Below are 27500 nucleotides of genomic sequence, written 5' to 3' on the forward strand. Positions count from 1 at the left end.
AAGTCCACAAGTAAAGTTGTTGCTGTTATATTTTTCTTTTTTTTAAATTTATTTACCAATTCTTACATCAGCTCGTGAGGTAATACGATGTGTTTCTTTGAACTTTTGTGGTATATTTGTAGAATGGTACAGTTTAAAGCCTTGGCCTGTGTGCATTTTTCCAAGAGAGATTACCAAGAGAGCGGTATTCACCCCAATCAGACTGACAAGCCTCCTCCCAATGTGTATGTGGTTAGAGGATCAGCCATGTTTCATAAATATATGTACACACTGTATTTGTTATTCAAATCCAAGGATAAAAGCCATGGTGGAAGGGGTTTAGTCATGCTGCAAAAGCAACAAGACAAGAAGAGAGCCATGTTGGAGTGTGACAGAGAGGAGAGGGGGAGATGCAACCTAGCGGAAAGAGATAGAGACAGAGAAAAAGTGGGTGCCTCTCTTAATGCTTATTAGTTAGGCATTAGCTGTAGTTAAGCACATTGCTTGTGGGGACTGTATCATAATTGTACCATTTCAGTCTGCTGCCACCCACACCAATGCAAATATGGATAGGATCTGTTTATAATTAGCATACCTGTTAAATGTATTTGTGAGTATTGCCTAGAGAACATAGCCTTTTGTTTGCTGGCAGTTGTTTTTGTTCTGCTATCATCATGGGGGTTTTCTAGGAAATCGTTTCTCAGAAGACATCTTAAGGCATATATGTAAACAAATGTGAGCATCATAGGATGCATTTTACACATTTCTGGGCCAGATTTGCAGATTAGGTGAGAGAATGCAGTCTTTTTGTCAGACCTGGATATCAGAAAACTAAAGCTGCAGAGCGGGAGCCTGTGAGGCCCTATAGTGACAACCTAATGGGAACCAAAGCAATACTAGCCTAATTAGCTGACCTGATTACTATATAGGCTGGATAAAGTATGGAAAGGAATCATCCCTTTTTATAAGGAATAATTACAGTACATCACATTGCAAGAAAATAGATGAACTTCTATTAAGAAGGCACAAGCAAACACTCCCGTATACACACTTAGCCACTTTTGAGTGCCATCATTCATCCATCCCTGTGCCGTAGCTATCTGTTATGGCTGAAGTAAACATTAAGGCCATCAGTCTGCGGTGTGCATGGAGGTGGTTGCCTCCATTTGTCCATGTCCAGTCAGCTGCGGAGAAACGGTGATGGAATCCTGACAGATTGTCTGTGTTTTGGAGCGTGTTGTTTTCCTTGCCCATTCATTTCTCTTCTCCTAGCCATGTTTGCCATGCATCATCACTCTCTCTCCCTCTCCCTCCTCCTTACTTGCCTCATCATTTCTCAGAGGGATGGGAGCGATGGATGGACATCCGGCTACCTGCGAGGAGAAACTATGGAAACACTTGTTATTAGTGAACACTGTACAAAGCTCTGTAGCAACACACAAAGACGAAACGCAACTGGCTCCTTTTTAATTCTCCCTGACACCGCCCCATCTACCTCCGTCTCCATGTCATTGTGTGCCAGCCAAACTTGTCTAATCAGCAGATTCGACCAAAATAATTGGCGGTGGCCTTGCTGCTAGCGAGCGTCGTGCTGTATACAGATAGGGAAAGGAGCACTTAATATTCCACGCAGCTCGTGCCTCTCCTGTTCTCTGTGATATCTGACCTCTTTTGTCTCCTGCTCGGCTTGATGTTGATTTTGGAGGGCATTGTTAGCCCGAGCGCTGTGATTGGAAGAGGTTGTGAGTGAGGGGGGCTGTGGTTGGTTGGGTTAAAGGAAGGCTGATTTGCATAAAGGCTTAGCCCAGATTTGGAGCCACTCAGCGAGATCTGAGGAGAAGGGCCCGAGGGCCACGAGGTAATCATCCATGGCCTGTCACAATGCTGTCATCCCTCTGTGTATTTGTGTGTCTGTGCGTCTGTCTGTATCTGCGTGTCTGTGCGAGCAGGAGACTGAGAGCATTGTGTCTGCGCCTCTTTGTGTTTGTTTGTATTCCTTTGCGTTTTGTATGCATCATTGTTGAGCATCTCTATCTCGCTCTCACTCTCCTACTTTTTTTGTTTGTTTCCCAGGCAGGTTAGTCCGTGCCAGGCGGATGGTCGTGGCAGCCAATCCTAAAGAACATGAATATCTAGAAGGCAGCATACCGACAGAGTGGGACGGTAAGTCTGGACCACAGCATCACTGTTACATGCTTTAACTATCAATAACATGGATAAATGACAATGTTAACAAGAGAGCTACCAAGCAGAGTACAGAAAGTACTGCACAAATAAAATGGAATAACAAATTCATGGCTGTATCTATTGGGGCCTAGACTAATCCATTGATTTTCTTTTTCTTTTTTTTCAAACTGCGAGATGGGGGTTGGGAAAAGCGTATTCATGAGTTTATCAAAGACGCCTTCTGCTGGTGTTATACAACCGTATCATAAAATAGTGTTTCAAATTTCTTACAACTGGATACAAACTGTTCCCTCTGTCTCAGACTGGCTTTATCCACCTTAAACCCTTCATCCTGCTTCGCCCCATCCCTCATGCATTTTCATCAGGATGCAAATAAGAAAGGGATAAAAGAGGCCCAGAATCCCTGCGCTAGCTGGAGGAAGAGTTAGAAAATCTCTCTCTCTCTCTGCCTCCCTTTAACCTGCTCTGCTGTGCAGCCAGCTCAGCCAAAATAGAGCTCCTTAAAAAGAGGAAAAAAAGATGACAGACAGACACAGTTCTACTCAGAAGGAAAAAGGACATAGCTACTGATGGAGAATGACAGGGTGTGTACTTTCAAATTCAAAGATCAGAGCAGATCCTCCACCGTCTCTTCTGAGATGCAGCACTCAGTGGCCCTGCTCTGCCTACACTAAAGCAGCATTAGTGTTTTGAGTTGATCATGTGTATAACTTTTACCATTCGGCATGTTTCCCTATAGTTCGCTACGTGGAATGAAACAAAACGGAGAGAAAACCCTGGATACGTTTTCCCAACTAGCTTAGTTACTCTTCTTTAGCCACTGTAGTGTGCTGAAACTCACCAATGCTATAGCTGCAGCCTTAAAATATGACTGCAGGTTTTGTTTGTGCAGCGTATGTTTGTGTGGGTGTTCTCACTCCTTTTTTTTTTTTCCTCCTCCTCCAGCTTGGATCCGAGGCAGACGGAAAGAGCCCCCCTCCATCGAGGTACGTCTCCCCCCCCCCCCAGCCTCCCCGCTGTGCTGATGGTTAGACTCTGGGGGGCTGGTTACAAGGGAGGGAAAGAAGCGAGGAAAGGCTTTGATTTGTTTTATCTTACAGTTTCGAACTGAATCCAGGAACTTTGGGGGACAGGTGTTAAAATAAACAGAAGCTGAAGTGCATTGATGGCGAGGCGAAGAGCAAAGACTGCCTCTGAACAAGCGGCTCACTGACACCATGTCCTAGTTTACTTTCTTTTTTCCAGTAAAAGCCTGCTTCTCGGCTTTTTGTGTTTTATTTCTGGCAGTCTCCAGGATGGGAATGGTGAAGGAGTGCAGCTTTTCCCCTCGTGTACCTCTCACTGGGTTTATTGCTCTTTAAATGTGAGAATGCTGGAAATTATTTGGCTGGCGAAATGTGGGTCTATAGGAAATCCCTTGGAAGGCCAATGCCCAGGCACTCTTTCTATCTCTCTGTCCTCTCTCCCTGCCAGTGGCCAATGCCATCCCCTGCCTCTATTGCCAGAACATTCTCTTCCAATTTTCTGCCTTGCGTCTGCCCAATAGCTGCCATCGACAGCTGGACAGTGTTGATGTGGCCAAGGCTTCACTCCCAGCACATTACCCTACCCCTTGTCACGCTCCCTCTCTTCCTAGTCCAAGCCGACATAAATTGATTGGATTAAATCCTGTCATTAACAGGCTGGAAAAGCAGCTCAGTATGTTTGTCTCCCTCCCCAAAGCGGGGCTTTTTGGCCACAGCACTCCCCTCTCTTTTCCAGTCTTTCAATACTGCCAACACACAACAGCATTACGCCCAGTCCTCCCTTCCTTTTTGGCTTCTCATGCTAGAGAGAGGCTAACATCACTGGACACTAGTTGTGGCTCAAGTGGGTAACTATTCCACTGGTGGACTATGTTCATGTTATAATTGTTTCCATGAGCTGGAATGGTTGTTTATATTGCAAATGCCTCCTGTCATATTAGTTTATCAATCTGTTCCAAGCACTACATTTTTAACCAGGGTTTATTGGATAAATAAACTGTAGGTTAACGGGACTCACTTGTTCTTTTTCTAGTAAATGTCCTACTTCATAATACACACGCACACACACACATCTGTTCCTGGAAGATGCCCAGTGCGCTTTCACGTTTTCTCTACTTTTGATTGGTTAGCCGTTTACTTTTTTGTCTTGTCTCTAATACGAACCGGGGTAGTTGATTAAGGAGGGGGAATTAACACTAGTTCAGTTTTTTCCAGGACAGTTTGGAGGTTCCAATAAGCAATCTTCTCGAGACGCTCCATTTTCTCAAATCTTAAAGGAAACTGCCACCTAAACATTTCCAACACCGCACCCTTGGTAGATGATGTCTGGTGATGATAAATGTGTTTTTTGTACGTGGATGTGGGCTGTTGGAAGACTTTATACATCTATAAACTACAAGTGGGTTTGTTGTGACGGTGGATTGCATGTTCAGGAGAAGTTTCAGTCTGTGCCATCAAACCTGAAGCACACACTGCTCGCCACAGTAGGCAGGAAGCTTATTGATTCACATCGGGGAAGTTTAATTCATTAATTTTCAGTCTTCTGCCGCTAATCTGGGTCCAGGTCATGTTAATTGATTATATTACAAGGAATTATTATTATGTATAGCTGTGAAGTACTGCTTTGAATATCGATACATTCCTATACTAATTCTTGGCCACACCCTCCCTACTGGTTTTCCATCATTCTTTGACTGGTGATAATTAAATAGCATGCATGTCCACCTCTTGTGTTTGATAGGAGCTGCTGAAGAATGATTCTTACAGGGAGAACATCAAAAGCAAGGCCAAGGAGGTGGAGGAGAAAGATCTGGCCCTACAGGAGAAGGAGTACGAGGAAGGTCTTGTGGCAACTTCTGCAAAGACTGCGGCCAAGGGCCATGCAGCCGCCACCAGCTTCGGCAAGGAGGAGATCAGCGAAGACCCGACCAGCACTGCAAACTCGTTCCAGCCTGGCTCCTGGATTCCCAAGAAATAGACTGAGACACCCACATCCACTGAGACCGCTGTACAATGTAATACAATCCAATAGAAAATCCCTGCAATAAATACTACCTATGTGAAACTGATATTCAATTTAAGTCGAGACTTTGATATGTAATGTTAGAAGCTACTTTCAGTATAATGCAATTCAAGTCGACAACAATCGAGCTCTGACTTTGGAAATGACCAGATTATATAAATTCCTCTCCATTTCAGAGGAAGTATTTATTTCAAAGCTGTTTTATTGGACTGTATTATATTATACGAGTTTCTGTTTTTCTAGTCCCTTGGTGTACGTATATTGTATATACACAAGAAAATAAGCATCACTCATCTTGAAGCTGATTAAGTGACCACAATGATTCAATGTAACTGAATGGTCTGTAAATAAAGCAAAACAAAACTGGATTGGTTGTACTTCCAATGATCATTAAGTACAACTACAAATACACTATCATGCTTAAGGTACATTGTAAAAATAATTTCAAAATTGTGACTATTTTAATTACATCGATATTGACTCCTTACTAATAAAATGAATTATAAATATTACATGTATACAATTCAAGCTGATCAGAACAGATTATTGAGCTATGACCAGATATATTGTGCAGTATTTGTATACATCCCTCAGCGAGCAACATTCCACAGTGTAAAGATTGAAAGCATTTGTTGAGGGAGTGTGTGGAAAAGCATACGTTTAATCCTGTGGGAATACGTAGGTAAAAAATATCAAATCTAAATTGAACTCAACAGCTAAGGCCTGAAGATGGTGTCTTGTAACTGTGCTTACATTAAATAATGTGTTAATGTTTCCATTTGTCATGGAGGTGGTGTCTGCTGCTTTTAAAGCAAGTCAATAGAATCAATAATGCGACAGTATATTGATCCCCAGTAAGAAGTTCTCTCACTTGAGATCAAAGTGCATGTTGGCCAAGGAGTTGCTGAAGAAGGTTCAGCAGGGCTATAAAAAAAAAACAGCATGGACTTGGATACTGTAGTTGAAAACATGATTGTCTAAATGCTCTCACTGAAGAACAAGTATGTGTGCATGTCCACCTGTGTGTATTTAGAATCATGTTAACGGTTTCTAAGAATCTATACAATAATCACAGTACCTATAAAAAGCATCCATCCCACTAGACCAGTGAATGTTTTATCATTTCACACTGAGTCCCAGAGAATGTAATTAGTTTTTAATACTAATAAATAAAAATAAAAAAGACTTCCAAATTGAGCACATATCTTTGCAAATAGAACATACAGTATATAAAACACAAAATATTGTCTACATAACCAAATCTGGCCAAAACAATCATGGTTCACTTCATTCAAGTCTATATCTAATAAAAAGGCCCCTTTGGCAGCAAGTTGGTCTTTTACAGCTGTTACATTTTTTTAAATGTTTGACCTTTTTGTTAGCCGAGGGATATTCAGTGCCTTTGAAATTCTTCTGACCCGTTTGTTTCTTTTTATTTTATTTTGGTTTTTTTCAAAACAGACTAACCGGGAGTGGGACCTTGCCGATGCAGGAGTATTTGACCTAAATTCTCTTCTCAGATGTGTTTTTGCAACTTATGCAACTACTAAAGACAACGGACAGCTCCACATTTGTGATTATTTAATTTCTGTTTAACGTTAGAGTCTTTTTGGTAAATGAGTACAACAAATAAAGTCTAATTACACACTCTGGCTCAGTGTTACAATACAATAAAACATGAGGGGATGAATACTTTTTATCTGCACTGAATTAGAAGCACTTGTGATATTTTTTCCAGTCCAATATTAAATCCATAAAGAGGAAATTAGATTTTCTTATCAACCATGAAAACTTTATTGATTAGAAAGTAGTATTTGGGATATTTTGGAATAAGTTCCAGTATGGTCTTTACATCGTCAATTCAGCGGAACATGGATGCTAACAATGGAATGCAAGGTGTTGCAACAGCTGCACAATATTATCGGCGAATTTCTGTATAACTACATCATACAGATGACCATCGTGCTCTTGCTGACCAAAGTCCCACTGGGACGAGTCTCCTTCGGGTGGTGCTGTCCGTCTCAGCACTGTTAGGCCTATGGGGCCAGTCTCCTACCCCTGATAAGAGGTGTAGTGGCCCTGTGCTGACAGTAGGGCTGGGACAACGAAGGGCACTGTGTCATTTAGTTATTTGGAATAAGGAGGGCTGGGAGCGTGGTGGTTGCTCCTCCTTTTCTATGCCCTCATTCTACCCACAGGCTCAATCTTTCTTGGTCCTCTTGGCCTTGGCTATGTTTTCCTGACGTTTCTGTTTTTTCTTCTGTTCCCGGTCACGTGCCTCAATCATTTTGGCCAGTTTCCAGGACAGCAGTGCACTGGCAATGAAGAGAGGTGTGAGAGCCAGTATGACAGTGGTGAGGAAACCGTAGGGGTCTTTGGCAGCCCACTCCACCACATACTCTGCCCATGCCCGAACATCAATCATCCTGGTCAGCAAAGATGAGGCTTAATCAAACCTGAGAAAGGGTACAAGGAGAGAAAGTAGTAAATAGCCAAAGCAGTGTGATATGTACATTTAAAACAATGTTATAACAATAACCACAGGATCTTTAAAAAGTAATGATAATCAGAGTGGGTGTTATTGATATAACCTCCCTTCACATACAGTGAGAAACTTCTTACAGACAACAATCAGATTAGTGATGAAACAGTTCATCAACAGAAAATTTACCACCAACAATTTTGATTATTGACTTATTGTTTAAGTTATTTATTAGAGAAATATACTGAATATTTTCTGGTTCAAGCATGTCAAATGTAAGGCCTGGTTTCTCTTTCTTTTCTTCTCTCATTTGCATCATTGTAAATAGAATATATTTGGGTTTTGGACAGCTGGTTGCAGGAAAAAAAAAGAAAGAAAGCTGACAAAGTTACATTGGGTTCTCCGAAATTGTGGTTATTCCGAGACTTAAATCAGACATACAAAACCTTTCTGGCTAATCACATATTTGACAAGTTTAGGTACTTTCTAAAAAATTGAGATAAGAAAAAATAACGCTATAAAAATCCAATGGTTTGAGGTTCTTGGTGGCCTAATGGTTAAGGCACATACCATATGACAACAACGTTTCAAACCCTCTCTTTCCTGTTTCCTGTCGCCACACCTTAACCGTCTTATCTAATTGAGGCAGAAATGACCAACAATTCAACTTTGAAATACACTCAGACATTACACACTAAAGGAATATAATGATTAGTATTAGAGATGTTCAGACGGTTAACAAATTGCTATGATCTCAGGATTGTCTAATCCACAATAATATTCATCAGGATTTCCTATTTTGAGTAAAACTATGTATTAGTTCAGTTGATGCTCATCAAATTGGGCTGCATGGTCAGTTACAACGATGAAATAGTTCGTTAAAAAAACGTTAGGTTTCTTTTCTTTTTTTAAATCATCCATGTCATAACATCTCGTTCAGTTAACACGTTACATTACATTTTGAAACATGTTTTTACGCCATAAGACATCAAGCTATCACAATGTTACGTGCTTGCATCACTGTCCTGACAAATTGAGTCATCAATATTGCTACTTGTTGAGCGCTCCGACCAAACAGTCGCTCATAAAACAGCTAGCTTTAATTACCACCGGCTCACTAGCATCAACCGAGTTAACAGCTAGCATCGTTAGCTGCATTCCGAAAACAGTTAAGAACTATTTACTCTAGCTACAGCCTCATACAAACAGGCTAATATAACACATTCACCTAGTGTGCCAGTAGGATTTGATCTAAATATCTGAGTTGTGGATGAAAGATTTACATGTCTATTAAGATTAGCAACGCTAGCTAACCCGCCCATCTATAACGGCCTAACTTTAAGGGCAAGAGAGCACTGATTCTCGTCTAAACTGCTTAACAACAATGCATGTGAACGTGACTAAACAACGAATATATGTGTTAATATTGGTTAGTGGTGGTCAAAAACCGAACTAAATACAAAATAAACTTACCAATGTGCAAAGATTGTGTTTATATCCACGATAATAAGTACTAGTTCCTCTTTGTTCCGGGAAGTGTAACGTGACGTGATCCCTAATGCTCGCTCTTGATTGGATATGACGCGTTCCTTGAAAGATGGGAAATGCAGTCCTTTAGCTTTAGAAACTGGATTTATAAATTATCAAAATACAGGGCAAAAAAGAAGTAGTAGTGAATGCAGTGTTTGACTATAAAATTGTATATTGTATGATATTGACTACACATTGTGTAATTGTACATTTTAGGAACATGAACATATGGAAATGGGAGTTGAGAGAACTTTGAAACAGAGAGCCATTACTGAATTACAGTACTCTGAATTACTCGGAAATCAATGCCTTTGAGCCTTTTTTATTTATTTGGGGTGCAGAATTGCAAACATGAATTCCAGTGAAATGTAATCAAGTGTTGGGTCTTTGTGAGTGAATGAATCTGTATGATATATTATGATCCATTTTGATTATAATAGGAGAGCAAACCTTTGGGGTTGAAACCCCAAGATTATCTATAAAGGTTTGGGTACAACAGTCTCTTGTATGTCAGGGTTCCTTATAGAAAGAATATGAATAGATGTGCTATGAATAGAATGTAAAACAATGTCTGCTGGACAATGAAAATTATTGGATACAGATTAACAATACAAGACAAAATGTTATCCACTGTGCGGATGACATCTAGCTGTTGAAACTTCGGGTTATGTGTGGAACTGAGTCTGAAGAATAAGGCAAATGAAAAGGCAATAGCTGTGTCAAAAAAAAGCAAAAGGCTCCACTGGCCCTCTGGGAAAGATGACTAACATAACAAAGAAGGACCTGCTGGCTTTGTGAACTTCCTGTGGGGAAGTATTGAAACCAAATCAGGTTAGGCCACATCTGCTCTGTCCATACAGCATGGATCACTTTCAGAACAGTTCAAAGGCCAGCCTTTTAGCCCTGCTCACAGAGGAAGGAGAGGGGCAGCTGGGAACATATGCAGAGGATAAACACATTGCAAACACACTTTCTGGTTTGCCAGCATAGTTTTGGGCAAGTTTTATAGACAATTTAAACCCCCCACCCCTTTTTTTTGCTATATGGTTATAATTATTAGCTTCTGTTACATGTCTCACCAGGCAGGGAGAACCCAGGGGGTGGGCAATGCAGCCGCACCCTAAACCCCTGATGACTATTTTACTCCCACAGAAGTGGGCCCCCTTTTCATGACACAGCTATGGAACTAGCATGATCAACAGACAGGAAGGAGGGACCATAAAATGACTGCACCACAATTTATAGTTAACCAGCTCCTCTGGTGTGTCATAATGATTGCAACAAAACCCAGTAGTCTAGCCAGACATTGAGGAATTTCCAACATCCTTTGATTTGGACTTTTTCTGTTGCAAGTTGATAGGTTCGACTACTGGAGTTGGTTAAGAGTAGAGAGCACGACTTTTCCATTTAAAATGTCAATTAACAATCCAAGATAACCCTGATGACGTCACCAGGGTTATTTTCTCAGACTTATTCCCTTCCAAGCCACAGACAATGCCTACAAGTGTTTTCACATGCTGAAGTAGTAGTTTCTTTTAAAGTTTTGTCAGCATTTCTTCTTTCATTTTGTCTCAGTCCTGTGTCAAATGTCCTTGTTAGTTTTGGTAGCATTTTTGTCAAGTTTTTGTTGACTTAAAGTTAGGCATTTGTCTTAGTCAAAGACAACTATAACTATTTTAGTATTGTTTTAGTCAATTAAAACTGTGGAAATTTAATTCTATTTTAAATCATTAGATTATTGAGCATTTCAGTGAAGCATTTGTGTGTGTGTGTGTGTGTGTGTGTGTGTGTGTGTGTGTGTGTGTGTGTGTGTGTATGTGTCTGTGTCTGTGTGTGTGTCTGTCCTGTGAGACAGAAAGAGAGCAAGCTTTATAATGTGTTTATGATTAATTGTCCATAGGCTGCTGCAGCAATTGACAGATTGGTGGCTATGGAGGACAAGCATGTCCAGCTCTATGTCTTTATGTTCCTCCTCCTATGCCCTTTCTGTCTCTGACAGCTAAGACTCCTTTGGATTTAAGCCTTGAAAACAACCATCACATTGTTATTGAAGAAGCTAGAGCCCGGGGTGGTAGCACAGGCTCCAAAGAAAAAAAGTCAGATTTCTTGCCCCCTTTTACCCCTGTGGGAAACTGCAAGACCGCCCCTGGATTAAGTCCCCGCCTTTAAACTCAAATAAGAAGGAAACTTCAAAGGCCGTCGGCCGCCGGGGCTCCGCCCTCGCGCTCCCGAACGGCTTCACAAAGGATTTGCCGACGTTCGGGAATTCCGCCTCCAGTTCCTTTTATAGCGCCACTCGTGCGCTGGCAGGGTTCCAGGATCCCGCCCATCCCGGTTACTTTGACAACACAAAGGACTTCACGGAACTCGTAAGCGCCGCCTCCGTTTCCAAATAAGGGCAGTCTCTCCATGTACGGCAAACAATCGGTGCGAGATTGCCCTTTTCTCTTCCTTATCCCGTTTATATGATCGGAGAGGAACTGCGCTTCAGGTTGGAAGCGGTGCGATCATGGCCGAGCGAGTCCAGCAGCCCCCAGCCAAGCGGCTCTGCTGCAGGCCCGGCTACAACCCGGCATGCAGGCAGGGGCAGCGGGCTGGAGGAGTTCTGTGTGGCGGCGCAGGGTCCGCTCCGGGAGGGTCGGGGAATGGAAAAACGCACAACCCCGAGTCGTTGCTCGACATCGCGGCACGCAGAGTCGCGGAGAAGTGGCCGTTCCAAAGGGTGGAGGAACGGTTCGAGAGGATCCCGGAACCCGTCCAGCGGAGGATCGTATACTGGTCATTCCCGAGAAGCGAGAAGGAGATCTGTATGTATTCCTCTTTCAACGCCGGAGGAGAGGAAAGTGGAACTAGCGGGGACAATAATGACGAGACCCAGCTGCCTTTCCTACGGGGTGTCACTCTGCTAGAGGGTGGCTGGGTGGACAACGTATTACAAGTCGGTGAGTGGACTATAACGTTACAAAAATGCAGGAAAACAGTCTACAATAAACAAAACATCTAACTCGCACGGTTTGCCTTTTTCTATGGAACCATGCCAGACTTTTAAAGGGCTTGTGTTTGCCTCCCATAGCCTTGTGTATTATAAACAATGCAGGGTATTTCCACACCAGTCTACCCTATAGCTGTGTGAGAATAGCCTATTTTCAGATAAGCCCGTAATAGTAGCCCACTTCTCCTTGTTTTTGCCCACTGAGCTGCGCGCATTGAATTGCCCAGAGCAATCCCAATTGGAAGCTTAGCACTTTGTTCCTATTTTTATGTCTTTCCAGCTCTACATGCCCCCACCAATGGGTACGCAGACAAAAGCCCCCTATATCTTTTCACCGCTGGCTAAATAGACGCTATTTAGAATGGGTGGGAGGGACGGTGATTTAAAGCCACAGTGCTTCTATTTTGTTTGCCAAACACCTTTGTGAGACAGACTGAAGCTTTTCTGCTGTGTTCCCAATATTCAGTTTAAGCCAGGCTATATGCAGCTGGTAAAGGCAAAGATGCTATTTTTCCCTGTCTTCTGTATTATTTGTGGTAAAGCTCGGAGTAAACAGAGGTGCTGTAGGCTCAGCAATCCCCTGCTTGCCTGCCTCCCTGACTGGCTGGCTGCCTTTGCCAGAGCCACAATATTTCACTGCAATCGTCAGTGCAATAGACTCAGCTGTCAATCCGACTCCCCACCCTTGGAAACGGTTCAGGATTCTAATCCCATTACCCTCCCCAGTTCATCTGAATCTTAATGCATTCTGCAAACAAGATTTTATGCATGATCTTCTTCCTCCTCCTTCCCTCACCCTCTCTATTTCTCTCCCTTGCTCCCTCTCTCACTTCTTGGCTTACTATCCCTCCAAAGAATCTGTGTGGAGATGGCTTCAGCTCTTGTGGGCTCAGAGAATGTGCAGTGCACAATAGTAGTCATGGAGCAGGCAGACAGGCAGGCAGCTCTCCCTCCCTCTCTGGCCTGTTTACCAAATTCCCCCGCGTTAGACTCATTTATGTGCTCACTCTTTTTGGGGCTTTAGGAAGCTAAACACCCAGTACAGAGTAAAATAGTGTAAGGGCGCCAGTGAGGCGATTGGTGTGTGCGTATTTGTGTGTGCTTTGGAAAATAGTTAGAAATAGTGACAAAGAAGGGGAATGGGGTCATTTTCTGTGTGTGTGTGAGTGAGAGAAAGAGAGAAAGAAAAGATTATGTGAGGGGGTTTGATAAACACAGAGGGGGATTGTGTGTGCATGTGTGTGTCTTCGTCTGCACGGGCTGTCAGTCTCATCCTGCATGCTCACAGAGAGTGGAGGATGACAGGCCAGTACACAGCAGGAGGAGGGCATGTTATGCTGATTGCAATTTTCGCCTCAGAATTTTTTTTTTTGGCTGGGGAAAATAAAGCCAAGGAAGAGAAAATGATAAATAAAAGATGCAATCTACTCCAGGGGACAGGCAGCCACTGGAGGATGAGGGCTTAAAAGCAGGGCAGCATGGGAGGGGGCTGTCAGCCACATCACACACCACATGTATTGGCCCATCAAACACATACAGTGGGTCTGGCCTGGAAAAAAAGTGCAGGGTGGTTGTGAGGGTGTGTATATGTGTGCAAACAAGCGTGCATGGCTTTGTGTGGCTTCTTGTGTGTGTATGTGTGCTGTCAGTAGGATGGGATTCAGTGTTGATGATGAAAGACAGTAGAGCAATAGAATAGATGCAGAGGTTATTGTGTATGGGGGGGAAAGCTAATATACTTGAATGGATCTGCTGTCGCTGTATTCCTTTCCTCCCCCTCTCTTCTCCTCCATCTCCCTCTCTCCCAAGTGAGCAGCTATAAAACTCTCCATATTTACTCCCCTAAGGCCAACTACCAGCCCCCAGTCTCCTGTGATTATTTATCTTTTTCTCAAAGACATTAATCACACGCTTTTTTCTTTTTTTCCTCCATCTCTTTCGATACATCAGTGTTGCTGAGAAGGAATGGATAGGGGATGGCGTTTAAAGAGAAGAGGAATACATTGGCTGATATCAAGAAAAAGAGGGGAAGACTAGAGGGAAAAAGTGGGTGGAAAATGCAAAAGAGGAAAGAGGCATTGAAATGGTGATTGCAAGAGAAGGGGATGTCTGAAAGTAAAGAATGAAGCGCAGAGAATGGTAGAGAGTGAGATGGATGGGTTGTTCTTTCTCCCATGCGAGCTCATCTGTTCCAATGCCAGCCTTCGAGATAAATATTCATATACGAAAGCAAGTGTTATCTCGCAGTCCACTGCTCCTCCTGTTATAGCAGTGTTATTACCACCCAGCTTCAGCCTTCTTGCACTCTTTCTACTGTCGAATCAGTGATGAATCTGTCAGCCAGGTAGTGGAACACGTACCTAATCTCAACCTGTATGAAAACGCTCTGTGTGTAATCATATGTTAAAAACTCCAGATGAATATGATGAAATATGCATGTTGCTTCAGAAAACAGTCCCATACCAACCGCTGTCTGTCATAAAAGTTACATTTTCATGATCTGATCACAGAAACATCTTACCCATATGCCAAGTTTTCAGCTTCTTTAGCATGTCAATTAGACCGCATAGTGCCTTAACTGAGCATTATTTGCCGGTAGAAAACTTCCAGAGCTGCCTGTTCTGATCACAGCAGCTGTTCTCCGGCCCCCTTGTGTAATTTAGACTCGCCAGCTCATCATGCTGAAAGGAAGGCTAGTATTATGGTGCCCCGTCCTCTAATTATAGAATTCTAATCCTATAGCTCTAACATGGCATGACAAAGCATGTTTGCACTTCATTACCTCCTTCCTGTTTTAGTCCTCCAGTCTGGGTCAAGTTCATACCCTGTTCTCTCATTCATATATGACATGTCCTGTCCTGCTCCTCCCCCTTGTGACCCCGCATCCAATGTGTTTCTAACTCCCACCCCCTCTGTCTGCCTTCAGGGCTTTGTGCCAGGAGGTAAATAAACCATAACCCCCACCACACACACACACACACACACACACACACACACACACACACACACACACACACACACACACCACACACAGCACCACCTCACTCTTACTATCCTCTTACCGTAAGCCCCATGTCCCTATGGAGTGACATACTGATGCCTGGCATATGTCGTTCTCTGCAATGTCATTAGCGTAGGCTACATGCTACAGCCTATTTATCCAGCTCTCCTTGTTAGGCTAATTTTTTACATGAAGCTGCATGTCATTGTATCATGCTGCTGCCCCCAAATCTGAGTGATGAGGTTGTTGAGGCTGTTTTAAATTCAACAAGAATGAAAACAGATATGCATATCCTTTAGCCTATTTTGGTGTATTTTCCATGGTGATGACTAGATAGCCTATACTATTTTGCCTTTCCCATGCTTAAAATATCACTGAATGTCCATAGCAGTCATGCCTGTTTGAGTGTGAATGTCATCCTCGTGTGTGTGTGTGTGTGTGTGTGTGTGTGTGTGTGTGTGTGTGTGTGTGTGTGTGTGTGTGTGTGTGTGTGTGCTCATAACTCAGGTTAATTTGTTCACGCTCGGGAGAATCTTAATTAGGTTTCTGCGTCATCTACTCTCTCGACCCCTTTTTTTTTTTTATCATGATGTCAATGAAACGATGAAATAACAACCAGGCTGGTGGTTCCCTGTTTTTTTTTAACCTGTTCATTTTTTGTAACACAGATGGTGAAAATCATAACACAGACTCTCATAAACCTTATGTTTAGCTCGTAAAAAGCACACATTAGGTGTGTGAATGGAGAAGCTGTAGAGCCATATGTCATTTCCTATTGACTTTAAATCACATGTGTGCTTAGCATTCAGACAGAACCGTGGAAATATCAGACATAATTTACAACAATAAAACAAAGAATATTTGCACACACTAGTAGGTTATTGTTTGTGTGACAAAGCGGTAAGCCAAATGCCAAGGAGAGATCTGTACCACTTGCAAGAACACACTCCTACACACGCACACGCACACACACACACACACACACATACACACACACACACACATTTTTGTACTCTGGACTTTATTTGAACTAAGAATTCACAAGGCTTTTCAAAGGGATTCTTGAGGACCTACATCGACATTGCAAGCATTTTGTCCACAAAGGTGCAGCATTTAAGATGCCAAATGTAAATCTTGCATGAGCATGTTGTCTGCAAGACGTTATCAGGCTGAGCTATATTTCTTTGGTGGGTGAGGGCTTATTCTTTTTGTTTGTGTGTGGGCTGTTTCTTTTCATGTGGGTGGATCTGGTTTTATTTTCCTGTTAGGTTAGAGAGTTCCTTTATCTTTTTACAATGCCCGTCGAGAATGAGCCCACATGCCTGCCACCAGAGACGGAACGCTTCCGAATATGCTGTTTAACTGTGTGAAACCAAGATGTTGTAAAGAGGCTCTTTAACTTGTGACTAAGGACTTAAAAAGGCCCTGACACATAATGACTCAGGCCTTTTTGAAAATCATTCCCAAAAACAGTTTGATGCTCTAATCTGGGAAAGTAAACCTTAAAATCAGTTAATCTGATGTCATTTGTGGACCAAGCTCTAAGGTGAGCGTATTGAAGGAGCAGTGATCCTGGATCCGGTGCCTCAGGTCTACCCCCAGCCATGTGACTATCCTTGGGCTTGTATCGTCATGGAAACATGGCTGAGCCTAGAACTAGTGTAAACAAATGGCTGTCCAAGAGGGAGAGAGAGAGAGAGAGAGAGAGAGGGGCAGCAACCGCATCCATGTGAAGAGACATTGAGTCTTCAGGGAAAGTGATCTCTCTGACTGGCTGAGTGTATCTGAGAGACCGAAAGAACCAGATTCCAGTCCTTTGTCCCATTATGTTGGCTGAATGGAAAAAAGATAGGATTCTGTGTGTGTGTGACGTCATTTTCAATGGTTTAAGTTTAACATTGCTTGGTGTTGGATAATATCTGGATTTACAAATCGTCCAGGTAATGAGGTTTTTGTTTCTAACTTCGTAGAATGTTTTCCATGTAAACTGAAGCTAGAGTAAGCAACGCTGTAAATCTGAAACGTGTTTACGTGATAATTACTTTCATTCTACTCATAATGAGTTTCAGCACAAGCTCAGTTTCCGCCTTCGATTACTTACAGACCCAGCAAGCTTTCAGTCTGGGTGGCCCGCTCAAGGATTGAACCCATAAAACAAACCTTGACGATGCCGTGCCGTACAAATTGAGTGATTGATGACCACTGGTTCTTATGCTTGCTCTGTCATGTTCCCCGCACGTCAGACGTTTCCAGAATGTCCCAATGCTTGTCACAGCCCCAACTCCAAACTCTAACCAACCCCATTCCCAGATCAAGATATCTAGATGGATAATTCCCACCACAGACCATAACTTCCTCGAGCCAGCCATGTTCCATCTTCTACACCCAGCCATAACGGTCTCCTGCTCTTCACATTTCCAAGACTGTACCCAAGATGTACCATTAGACAGTCTTTCTGCCACCTCAAGTTAGATCTGACTGCTTTATTTCCAGACTAGTCCTTCCACCTGACTGGAGCCAGCCCCATTCCTGGTCCCAGACATAGCCTAGCTGTTTCCTCCCCGCCCCTCTTAAATAACCATTCCCCAGTTACAGCTCAAGCCACCTTGTGTCTGCCACACTCCCAGGCCTATTACCAAATCGCACATAGACCACACTTCAAAATTGCTTGCTAATAATGGCTCATTTTCAGAGACGCTCAATGTACAAGATCAGCGTTCATCGAGCCTGTTAAAATAAACCAGCTAAAGTAATAAAGTTCCAGCGTGAGTTCTCTAACGTCTGCTCCAGTCCCTGTTCCAGCTTGACTTGTCTTGTGTCCCAGACTGTGGCTGCTGGGTGTGCGTCAGCACAGCTCCTCGGCTGACTGTGTCTAGGAATCCAGTGCTCCGTCCACAGAGCTCCTGACCCTCTCTTCACTGTGAGCACAGAGAGCGGAGTAGAGGGAGCAGGCGCTAGAAAGGCAACTAAATCCACAATGACAACGTCCTGTTTTTTCTGTTTCATTTAATGACTTTTATTACCAGCCGCCCTTCTCTCTTCGATTTGGCAATAATAACAACAGGGGAATGCAGCGCTCAGCGTTCTTCTATCTGATGCTCCCTTTCACTTTTTTTTCTTTTAATGAATTCCTCTTTGCACCAATGGGCTGCTGAAATAAGCACAAAGCAGGCCAAGACTCTGCTTACTTGTGTGTGTGTGTGTGTATGTGTGTGTGTGTGTGTGTGTGTGTGTGTGTGTGTGTGTGTGTGTGTGTGTGTGTGTGTGTGTGTGTGTGTGTGTGTGTGTGTGTGTGTGTATGTGTGAGAATGTTAAAGACAACACATGCTTTCAGAACAGCGCCTCTATGTGCAGTTTGGTCAACAGCTGTTTCTCGCCAGAAGCCAAACAGCTTTTGGATCAGCCCAAAAGCTACACATGATATTTGTTTGTGTGTGTGCACATAATCACTGTATACTTTACTGAGAGAGTAGAAAGTTACCCGCTGTTGTCCCAGATTAAGGGCAATCTTTTTGATCTATCCCAGACAAAAATAAAGTCTCTGCCAAAGAAGATCTTGACTTTGGCTTGCAGTTCTTGGTCTACATTAAACTAACTTTACATACTAGACATGGCTTGCCGAAAAGAGGTTACCAATGCCACAAGGATCTTTCTGTACATTTTTGACTCTTTAGGCCATTTTTATCTTTGTGTGAATATGAGCTTGAATATGAGTATGACTTTGTGTCCTAATGGCTCAGTGAGCTTGTGTATGGCCGTTTGTGTCAGTCTGAATAAAGGTGAGGCATGTTAATGATAAGAGAGTGGATAACATTCCCGTCTGTCATAATCTTCACACTATCCCATTCCACACACACACACACACACACACACACACACACACACACACACACACACACACACACACACTTGTCTCATGGTAAGGTGACCAGGCGCCTTAAAGTAAACAACAGCAGAAGATGAGGGTTTTACCTGCAGCTGACCCCTATCACTCACACACACACACACACACACACACACCCCCCAACAGAGGTGTTCACTTATCGACTGATCCCTCCCCCAGCATTGAGCTGGCCCAATGCTGACCTCTTCACTTAACCCCACGGGATTTACTAAAGCCAAAGGTCAATCTGGTCAGACTGTCCCTCCAGTGGCCGATTGCGCTGCTTGACAGACAAAAACCGTGCTCACATTATTGTTTTCCAAAAAACATCACGTGACCAAAGAAAGACATTTCTTGCCTGATTGAATGTGTGGATGTGTCTTTTGCATGTTCCAATAAGCAATTTATCACCTGAGAGATCAGTCAGAAATGGGACCAGGTACATGCCCAATGAGTGTTTTGTCACTTTTTGTGGAACAATCGGGAATCCGAGCTAGATTGAGAGGGGGAGTTTAAACTCTTCTTTCTTCTTGCCCAGCAGGCTCAAGTGCCGTGTGAGCTATGCAGAGGAGGATGTCCTGAGAGTGTGAGGTGCCTCTGGCTGTGCCTGGTCCAACGATGTTGTGGCTGTGTGGCATATGAGACATGCATTCACTGCTCTGTAGAATAGCAGGGCTGAATAGAGCTAGAAAGGCTCTCCAAGCATGAGAAACAGAAAGACAGACAAAGAAAGCAAATGAGAGAAATTCAAAGGGAAGGAGATGGCGGCTTTCAACTAACTATGGAATCTAGTTTTCCCTTCTTGAAGAAGTTCTTTCTTTTTCTTTTTTTGCTAATTTCCTAGCTTGCCTGGTTTTTTCCTCATTCCTGCCCTTCATCTTCCTTTCGTCTTATTTTCTTGCTTTCTTTCTTCTACTCCTAATTGGACCATACCTGTGCCTATCCTCCTTCTCTTTCTTGCATTCCTTCCCTGTGTTTATAAGCTCGAATGGTGTCTTTTTTTTCTCTTCCCTTCTCAATTTTCCAGTTTCATTTCCCAAGCCAGGCAATAGAAACTCATATCTTATTTACACTGCCCCTATCTAGATACAGCATGTTTCTACAGTGTTTCCTGTGTCTAAACTCCCAAAGGAAGGCTAGCCGGCTAGCTAGCTGCTGCTCTCTGTGCTGTGCACATTGCTAGTAGTCTGCATACAGACCTCAGGGGCTATCACTGTTTCTACATTTAGAAGCTCTCTGTTTACCACTGTCTGGAATTAGGAGATGAACAGGAGTTGGCCTATTTGCTGTTGTGTCTTTCTCTAGAGTTTTATAATGATCCCTGCACCCTGATGCTTCCCAGATGGTGGTTTGGTAGCCTAGTGGTCTAGTGGTTTGGCTTCCAAATACAACTCATTTGGTTGTGAGTTCAATACCAGGGCTGCCACCATTGTGCCCCTGAGCAAGGCACTTAACCCAGAGTTGCTCCAGGCGGACTGTCCCTGGAGTTAGTTCTAAGTAAGTTGCTCTGGATAAAAGCGTCTGCTAAATGGCCTGTAATGTATTGAGGATCATCCTGGAACCTTTTCAGGATTCGGCATGAAAAACCCTTGTTGATGCACTTAATGAGCAGTACAGTGTCACGCTCGATGACACGTTGAATGCTTATTGAACATGATCAAGGTTTTTACTCAGAATGGGTATGTAGCTCAATACTTTTTTGTTTTGTAGTATCGCAGATTGTTGAGTACCGAAAGCTAGCCTTGAATGTCCATTTCATAATCTTGTTTACTTATTCTTTGAGGTCCTTAATTCAATCTTAAGTTTTGTATAGAAAAGGCCTTATATGGCTGCTTTTGTTATACAATATTTAACATCTTACAACTTCTTGTGTTAAAATAAGGGGGGTTTTGTCGAAAAATATTGTTTTAAAATAATAATAATAAAGAAAACAGTATTAATTTAATCTGAACTAAAACTGTGGTATCAACATTAGTAACACAACACTAACATACCCAGTTTTGACAGTGTTGTAGTTGCTGGGTTTGAATCGAGTGTTTTTTGTCATTTGTCGCAAGCCTTTGCTGGAACAAAAGTGGTGATTCTTCTCTATCATTAATGGCTAGTGGGAAATTAGCAGCATAAATCAGGTTGTGTCTGCGCCATGCTCTGCTGAAACCATACAGGACTTGAGTGTATGTAAAGTACATATCTACCATTATTCTTACTTGGCATTGTTGAGGATGTCACTGTGTGTTAATGCCACCCTCTCTGTCTGCATTCTCGCCTAAAACCTACTATCTGTCTGGCTGTCTGGCTATCTGGCTAGCTGTTAGCCGACTAGCTGTCCCTCCTGGGTGGCTACATCACCTCACCTCCTACCCCCCTCACAGCCAGTGACAACCCAGCCCAGGGAGACATGGGTAATCGTCCTCTCTGATGTACAGCCTGACTCAATTGGACTGGATGGCAGACACACGCCTAAAATAACAAAAGGAGGTAGAGAAAAAGAGAGGGGGAGGAGGGGAGGGGAGGGAAGGAGCGAAGCGATCGATAAAGCAGGGACACATCGCCTAATAAAGATTTATTCCTTTTTTTCCCCCTCGCCATCCGCCTTGGCAGGACAGAGAGGGGGAGGAGAGAATGTGATTAGTGGACTTCTTCTCCCAGGGTGCCTCTGATAACATGTGCATACGCGTGCACAGCAGTATGTATACCCCAATTCGTTGTGTGTATTTTTGCATCTTGTGTGTTTATCGCGTGCGTCTCTTCCTCTCCCGAGAGCAAAGGGGGTTAAAAACGGTCTCTGTCGTTTGTTCTGCCGGCAGTGGCACTAGCAGCTGCAGCTGTGTCCCTGCCTCTCTCTCTTCCTGTCAGCTAATATTTAGTTAATCTTTGGTCTGGGACCTACGGGACTGGCCGGAGCTCCTGGTGCCCCATCCATCTCGCACTGATCTATATTCCACGCTGGATCCCTGTGCCATTAACCACCACCAAGGGGAGGAGCAAAGGGGATAGAGAGACGCAGAGGTAGAACGAAGAGGAAAGGGCAGATGGGTGGAGGGAGAGCTGTAGAGAGACAAGAGAGTGATGGAGAGGAAGCAATAGAGGGAAGGGGGGCTGTCTACTGTCTCAACACTAAATAAGAGGGAAAGGGAGGAGAAAAAGGTGGACCAGCTATTCCAGCTTTGCACAAAAATCTCTCCCCCTAATTTTGAGGAAAAGTCTAATAAAAAATGCATTGCAAGAAATGTGCGAAAGGGATGCATTTGTCAGGCTTCCTATTCATTCTCTCCCACCTCTTCTTATGTCCTGCCTTATATTATACTGCCCTGATCGAGTCTTTTATATAGAAGAGCAGCAAATCCAGCTGAAAACAGAATAAACAACAGCTAGGTGGAGTGTGTCCACAATGAAGTGTAAAAGGTTGATGAGGAAAAAGCTGGAGGAGGATGAGAAAAAAAGAGGCAGAGGTGTGGGAGTGAGTGATCCATATGCATAGAGCAGCCCACTTCATTGATATGCATTGTGTAGTTATGAAGGGGTCCACCTGTAAAGGCTCCAAGTGCTGAGTCACTCGCTAACACACAGACTAAATGCTTTTATCCCAGACGCCTGGTCCATCTGAATGGAATATAATAGGCCATAAAGTGCTTTGCTAGCAGAGGCTGCTTGCCCCATGGCAAACCCTCGCCCCTCGCTCTCATACTCCAAATCTCATTTTACCACTTTTATGGAAACAAAGCATGTACTTGCTTTGCTTTAATTACATCGTTTTTTTTCTCCTCCTTTCAATGTTTTCTCTTCTTTAAATCCCTCTTTCCTTGTTGTTCCTTCTGCAGTGTTTCTCAAGCAGCCACAGAGAGCTCCCTCTTCTCACTTCAGTCCTTCTGTCTACACTCACTGTGAACCTCCCCCCTTCAGTCATGTGCGATCCCTTTGCTGCTGCTGTGTGTATGGGGCACCTGTTTGGGATCTCTCTGTGTGTTTAGGGTCATGCCTGCAGGTCGTACGTAATGAATAGCAGGGCTGTTGCTGAAGCACAACTGGTTGAGAAAGGTAGCCAGAGAATAGCGCACCAGTGACGGAGGGATGGATGGATGGAGGAAGGGAAGAGAGGAATGAGGGAGCAGGAGGACCAGTGAGGGAGTAAGGGAAGAGTGGTTGCAAAGCCAGTGAGCCTTAACCACCTTCTGTTAGTCTGTCTGCTCTCAGCACTGTTTTCTCTCTCATAGGAATCTAATGGCTTTTCCACTGTCCTCTTTCCAAACCTCCTCCACCACCCTCTCCCCCTTCTCTCTTCTTTCTCTCCCTCTCTATTGCTGGGCTATTTTTTTCCTTTCTTACGCCTCTCCATCTCCTCTCACTTTCCGTTTCTCTATTTAAATTCCCTTCAGAAGTCTCTGCAGTGTCCTCCCCTGCTACCTCCCCTCCCTTTCTCTCCTCACGTCCTTCCAGTTGCTGGCCAGGGGAACAGCTGACTAAATCTAAAACTAGGGCCCCTGGCTCTGGCCCCGGCCCCTGCCCCAGCCCTAGCCTCGGCTCTGCCACAGCCTCCTCCTATTCTCATCCCCCCTCCTTCCCTCCCTCCCTCCCTCCTCCCCCTCCCCTCCCTGCTCTGGCCTCTAGCCCTGGCTCCTCTCTCAGCAGCCCCAGCTCAGCCCTGGCCCTTCCTCTGAGCTTCGGCTCCAGCACTGCCTGACTCTCAGCAGTTCCCTCCAACCATCCCCCTCCATCCCACTTCGGAGCTGAAAAGCCTCAAAACCCTTCTCTCTCTCTCTCTCTCTCTCTCTCTCTCTCTCTCTCTCTCTCTCTCTCGCTCTCTCTCTCTCCCTGTTTTGCCTATAAGCCTTGCCTATTCTCTCTTTTTCTGTTTTTTTTCACTCTGTATACTTTTGCTAATTCACTTGCTCCCCTCCTCCCTGCTCTGACGGGCTGTAGCTGGGCCCCTGGTACTGTCCCAACGTATCTGGACTGAGGCCTCATTCAGGTTGGCTGCAGTTCAGTTCTCTGGCTCGTATACCCAGCCTCTCTAGCCAGGCATCTTTCTCTCTCTGGCTTGTAACGTTACTCACTGTAACTCATTGTGGCTCGCTTTACTCCAAGCCACGGTCAGCTTGTACATTTGGTCGTTTCTGGCTCAACACTTCCTGCGAAGCTCTTTGTTTCCTCGCGTGTCTCTTTGTCTTCTCGACTCCTGCTTCTGTACGTCTCTCTAACTTGTGTAGACAGGCTCAGCCCCAGCGCAAACACAAACGCTCAGCACACAAACGTGCATCGTGCGAGAGTGTGAAACATACGACACATGATTGGCAGTAGGGGGAGGATGAGGAAAAGCATTGAAAGGGGAAGTTGGCCTTGTCACATCTCCAGGCAAGCCTTGGGCTCGAGTTTGATCGCTGCCCAGGGAAGGGAGCTTTTGTCTCCCCCTCCCCAACCTCTGTGGCTGTCAGAGCAAGTCTGCAGGCGTATGTGATTAGGTGCAGGCCCAGGTTCCGCCATCACTCTTCTGAACAGACGCTGCCCACAGAAGACACCTGTCAATGCTCTTCCTCCTCTCTGACGCCCAACTGCTCTGAGATGAGCGACATAGGGCTGACAGAATAAAGTTCAGAGAGCACCCCACAGCTACAGTAGGATGCACATACACACACATTTCCTTTGTGTGGAAGTGGGCCAAGGAAGCCCAGGCAGGAAGAAGCAGAGTCGGTCTGCGCCAGTTGAAGCAACATCAGAATCTTCTGGAACACCTCGCAACTCCTCACAGATTATTATTCAGCCCACTCCCTGTCTGTCTAATGCCCAATACAGCCTTTGTCGTTCTTGCTGTCTTTGTTGTCATTTTGTGTTTTGTTTTGTTTTTGTATGTGTGTGTGTGTGTGTGTGTGTGTGTGTGTGTGTGTGTGTGTGTGTGTGTGTGTGTGGAGAAAACATTTGGGAGAAAAAAAGCAGCAAAAGTTTTCTTTGGAGTCACGTTTTCTCTTGTTGACTGACAGATGCGGGACGATGAAAGCAAATCACAACGTGCCACACACTTCAAAGGTTCCTGTGTTCCTCCGTTTATTAGCAACAACGCACAACAACCTCTCTCCCAGTGTGGATTCTTCAAAATAGGGAGGGGAAAAAGCTAGACGCAACAGAGGCAGCTGACGAAGAAGCTACCATCCAAACAGCTAGAGGGGGAAGAGGAAGGAGGAGGGGTGCTAAATAATCAGACCTAAGCAATGTAACCGAATCGGACTGCTTTTCAAAAGCATTTTCAATCAAAACAGGTTTTTGATTCGCACTGATTCTGATACCAGGGATGTTTGAGCAGAGAAAAAGTGATAGCTTGAAGTTATAAAGGACTCTTTCGGCTTTGGGAGGAGCTCTGGTACCTCGCTGAGGCTTTTTTGTGTGTGATTTAAAGTGTATGTGTGTTTTGCAAGGACCAGCGCAACAATAATTAACTAAGTGTAAAGGCTAAGATGAAGTAAGCTGCTTGATTCTGCTCTCCTAACCATATAGATTCTCTCTGTCTCTGTCTCTGTCTCTCTCTCTCTCCTTTTCTTATTTCTCTTGTTCTTATTTCTCTTGTTCAGGATAGCACCCATTGACTGCCACTGACCTAATTTGGGCAAATTTCAGTGACCTACTTCATGGGTGAATGCTGACTTGCCCACGGGAGGGGATTCTCTCACACACATTCACATGCACACATATTATTTTCTATCCTTATGATTAATATGCAGACCCTCAACCTCCTTTACGGTTGCTATGGTGCTGGGCATGTACCCCCTCAGCTGTGCCCTACACTCCCCTCGATCCCCCATTAAACCCCCTGTCACAGCCTCCTTCGGCACTCAAATGAACGTAATGAGGATCTCGAGGTACAGACACGTGGTGAAATATCAACAAAGCAGTTGGCCTTTGTTTCATGTGGTTTCAGAGGTGACATAGTCCTTCACTTCACGAGTCATTTGTGAAGTTGAGACATAATCAACGTAATTGCATACGGATATGATTATTCTTCTGTCAGCTATGAAAATGGTAACTTTAGCGAATTTGATTAAACAATGTGGAGATGCTTTGCGTGTACAGACAACACACTAACTCCTCTACAAAGTTAGAAGAATAGAAACTACTGTATGGAGCAATGGTGACCCATAGGAGGATTGGCACCTTTAACCCACTTGTATTCAAATTAATTCATGCATCATTGTGTTTCTCTAGCAGATTAATCCCACTTGACCGGACACATACAGTCCTCTTGAGAGTTTTGGAAAAGGCTTTGTCATAGTTGGATTAGTTTTGCCCTTTTAACGCGAAGATGATTAGTAATAAACTTCTCTGCCTGCAGCCTCCCAGGACATGGTAGTTGGAATCAAGTCTAACCTGATTCAGTCTTTTGGTCATGCTCATGTGCTCAAGCTTTTGTGCAGTGGTGCTTGTGTGTGTGTGTGTGTGTGTGAGATTTGTATTTTTGTGTGTGGACCTGCTTGCTCTGTTGTGTGTTTGCCCATATGTATGAAGGTGTGTGTGTGCCCCCACAAATACATGAATGAATTTAAACGTACATACAAGCATGCACCAGGCAGACATGTGTTGTCATGGCAACACATACAGATGTCAACAAAAGAGGCTCCAGGGTGAACATTGTCTACTCCTTGTCCAGCAGGGTGCAATTTATCTCAATGTAGCCATGAAAAGCAGCTATTTACATGAAATAAGAGATGTTTCTGGGAATAAGAGGTCTCTCTGAAGGTTTTGATGTCAGCTGCCTGCTTTTAGCTTGAGAGTGGAAACCTAAACCATCGAGAGAGGGAGAGGGAGGGAGAGAGAAGGAGAGGAGCGAGCTGTAAACTTAGTGAGCGAGCTCAGTTCCCTCATGTGGTTGCAGCTCTTCACCCTGAAAGTCTCTCACCGTTTCCCCTCAGCACGCTTGGAGAAGGCCAAGTGTAGCGTGTGATTTCAGATGCTTACAGTTTGCAGAGAGTAAATCTAACCCCCTTGCTTTATAGCTTATCCTTAAGAGAGTGGTCCTAACATCAACGTCAATATTTACAGGAATGGCCCGCAGGCAAAAGAATCGACCACCACGATTCAGCAGAGACGTATTCAACCTTTCTCTTGCTCCCTCTCTCTCCTCTTTTCCTCACTTGTCTTCATCCCGGGTAATTCCCGTTCTCTGCAGCAGGCCGTCGATCACGGCGCCAGTTGGCTGAGATATTTGTCTTTGGGTTGCCTTTGTTCTGTATTTGTGTGTGTGCATACAAGGTGCGCCCTGTATACGTGTACGCAGTATCTTCGACAGGGTCGCAGCTTTGACACAGGCTCAGCGGCTGTTTGAGAGATGCTGGATGACGCGTGTCAAGTGATATTAAATGTGAGAGAACCTCCCCTCCTCCCTCATTCACTCCCCCCTCTGTTCTACCCATCC

The 27500-nt window shown here is 44.1% G+C and overlaps 3 protein-coding genes across 4 annotated transcripts in view; 2 read left to right on the plus strand and 1 right to left on the minus strand.

Annotated features, from left to right (window-relative positions):
• ndufaf2 (NADH:ubiquinone oxidoreductase complex assembly factor 2) overlaps nt 1-5988 on the plus strand; it is a 16678-nt gene extending 10690 nt beyond the window's left edge. Inside the window, exons 2-4 of the mRNA XM_029439487.1 lie at nt 2053-2142; nt 3112-3152; nt 4933-5988. Coding sequence (XP_029295347.1) covers nt 2053-2142; nt 3112-3152; nt 4933-5169 — 368 coding nt within the window. The 3' untranslated portion in view covers nt 5170-5988. The remainder of the gene's footprint in view (nt 1-2052; nt 2143-3111; nt 3153-4932) is intronic.
• A 367-nt stretch (nt 5989-6355) lies between these two features.
• On the minus strand, nt 6356-9285 carry smim15 (small integral membrane protein 15). 2 transcript variants are annotated; one of them, XM_029439489.1, is made up of 2 exons: nt 9170-9285; nt 6356-7670 (listed from the first exon to the last, which is right to left on the minus strand). In XM_029439489.1, exon 2 carries the CDS (start codon nt 7637-7639, stop codon nt 7415-7417), a length of 225 nt encoding a protein of 74 aa, XP_029295349.1. In that variant the 5' UTR covers nt 7640-7670; nt 9170-9285; the 3' UTR covers nt 6356-7414. The 2 variants fall into 2 exon arrangements, with proteins under 2 accessions (XP_029295349.1, XP_029295350.1); XM_029439490.1 differs by lacking the exon at nt 9170-9285 and adding an exon at nt 8705-9038.
• Nucleotides 9286-11735: 2450 nt separating this feature from the next.
• LOC115013291 (zinc finger SWIM domain-containing protein 6-like) overlaps nt 11736-27500 on the plus strand; it is a 45582-nt gene continuing 29817 nt past the window's right edge. The window contains exon 1 of the mRNA XM_029439483.1: nt 11736-12168. Coding sequence (XP_029295343.1) covers nt 11736-12168 — 433 coding nt within the window. The remainder of the gene's footprint in view (nt 12169-27500) is intronic.

This window comes from Cottoperca gobio, chromosome 9 (assembly GCF_900634415.1).
Source record: "Cottoperca gobio chromosome 9, fCotGob3.1, whole genome shotgun sequence".
Lineage (NCBI taxonomy): Eukaryota > Metazoa > Chordata > Actinopteri > Perciformes > Bovichtidae > Cottoperca > Cottoperca gobio.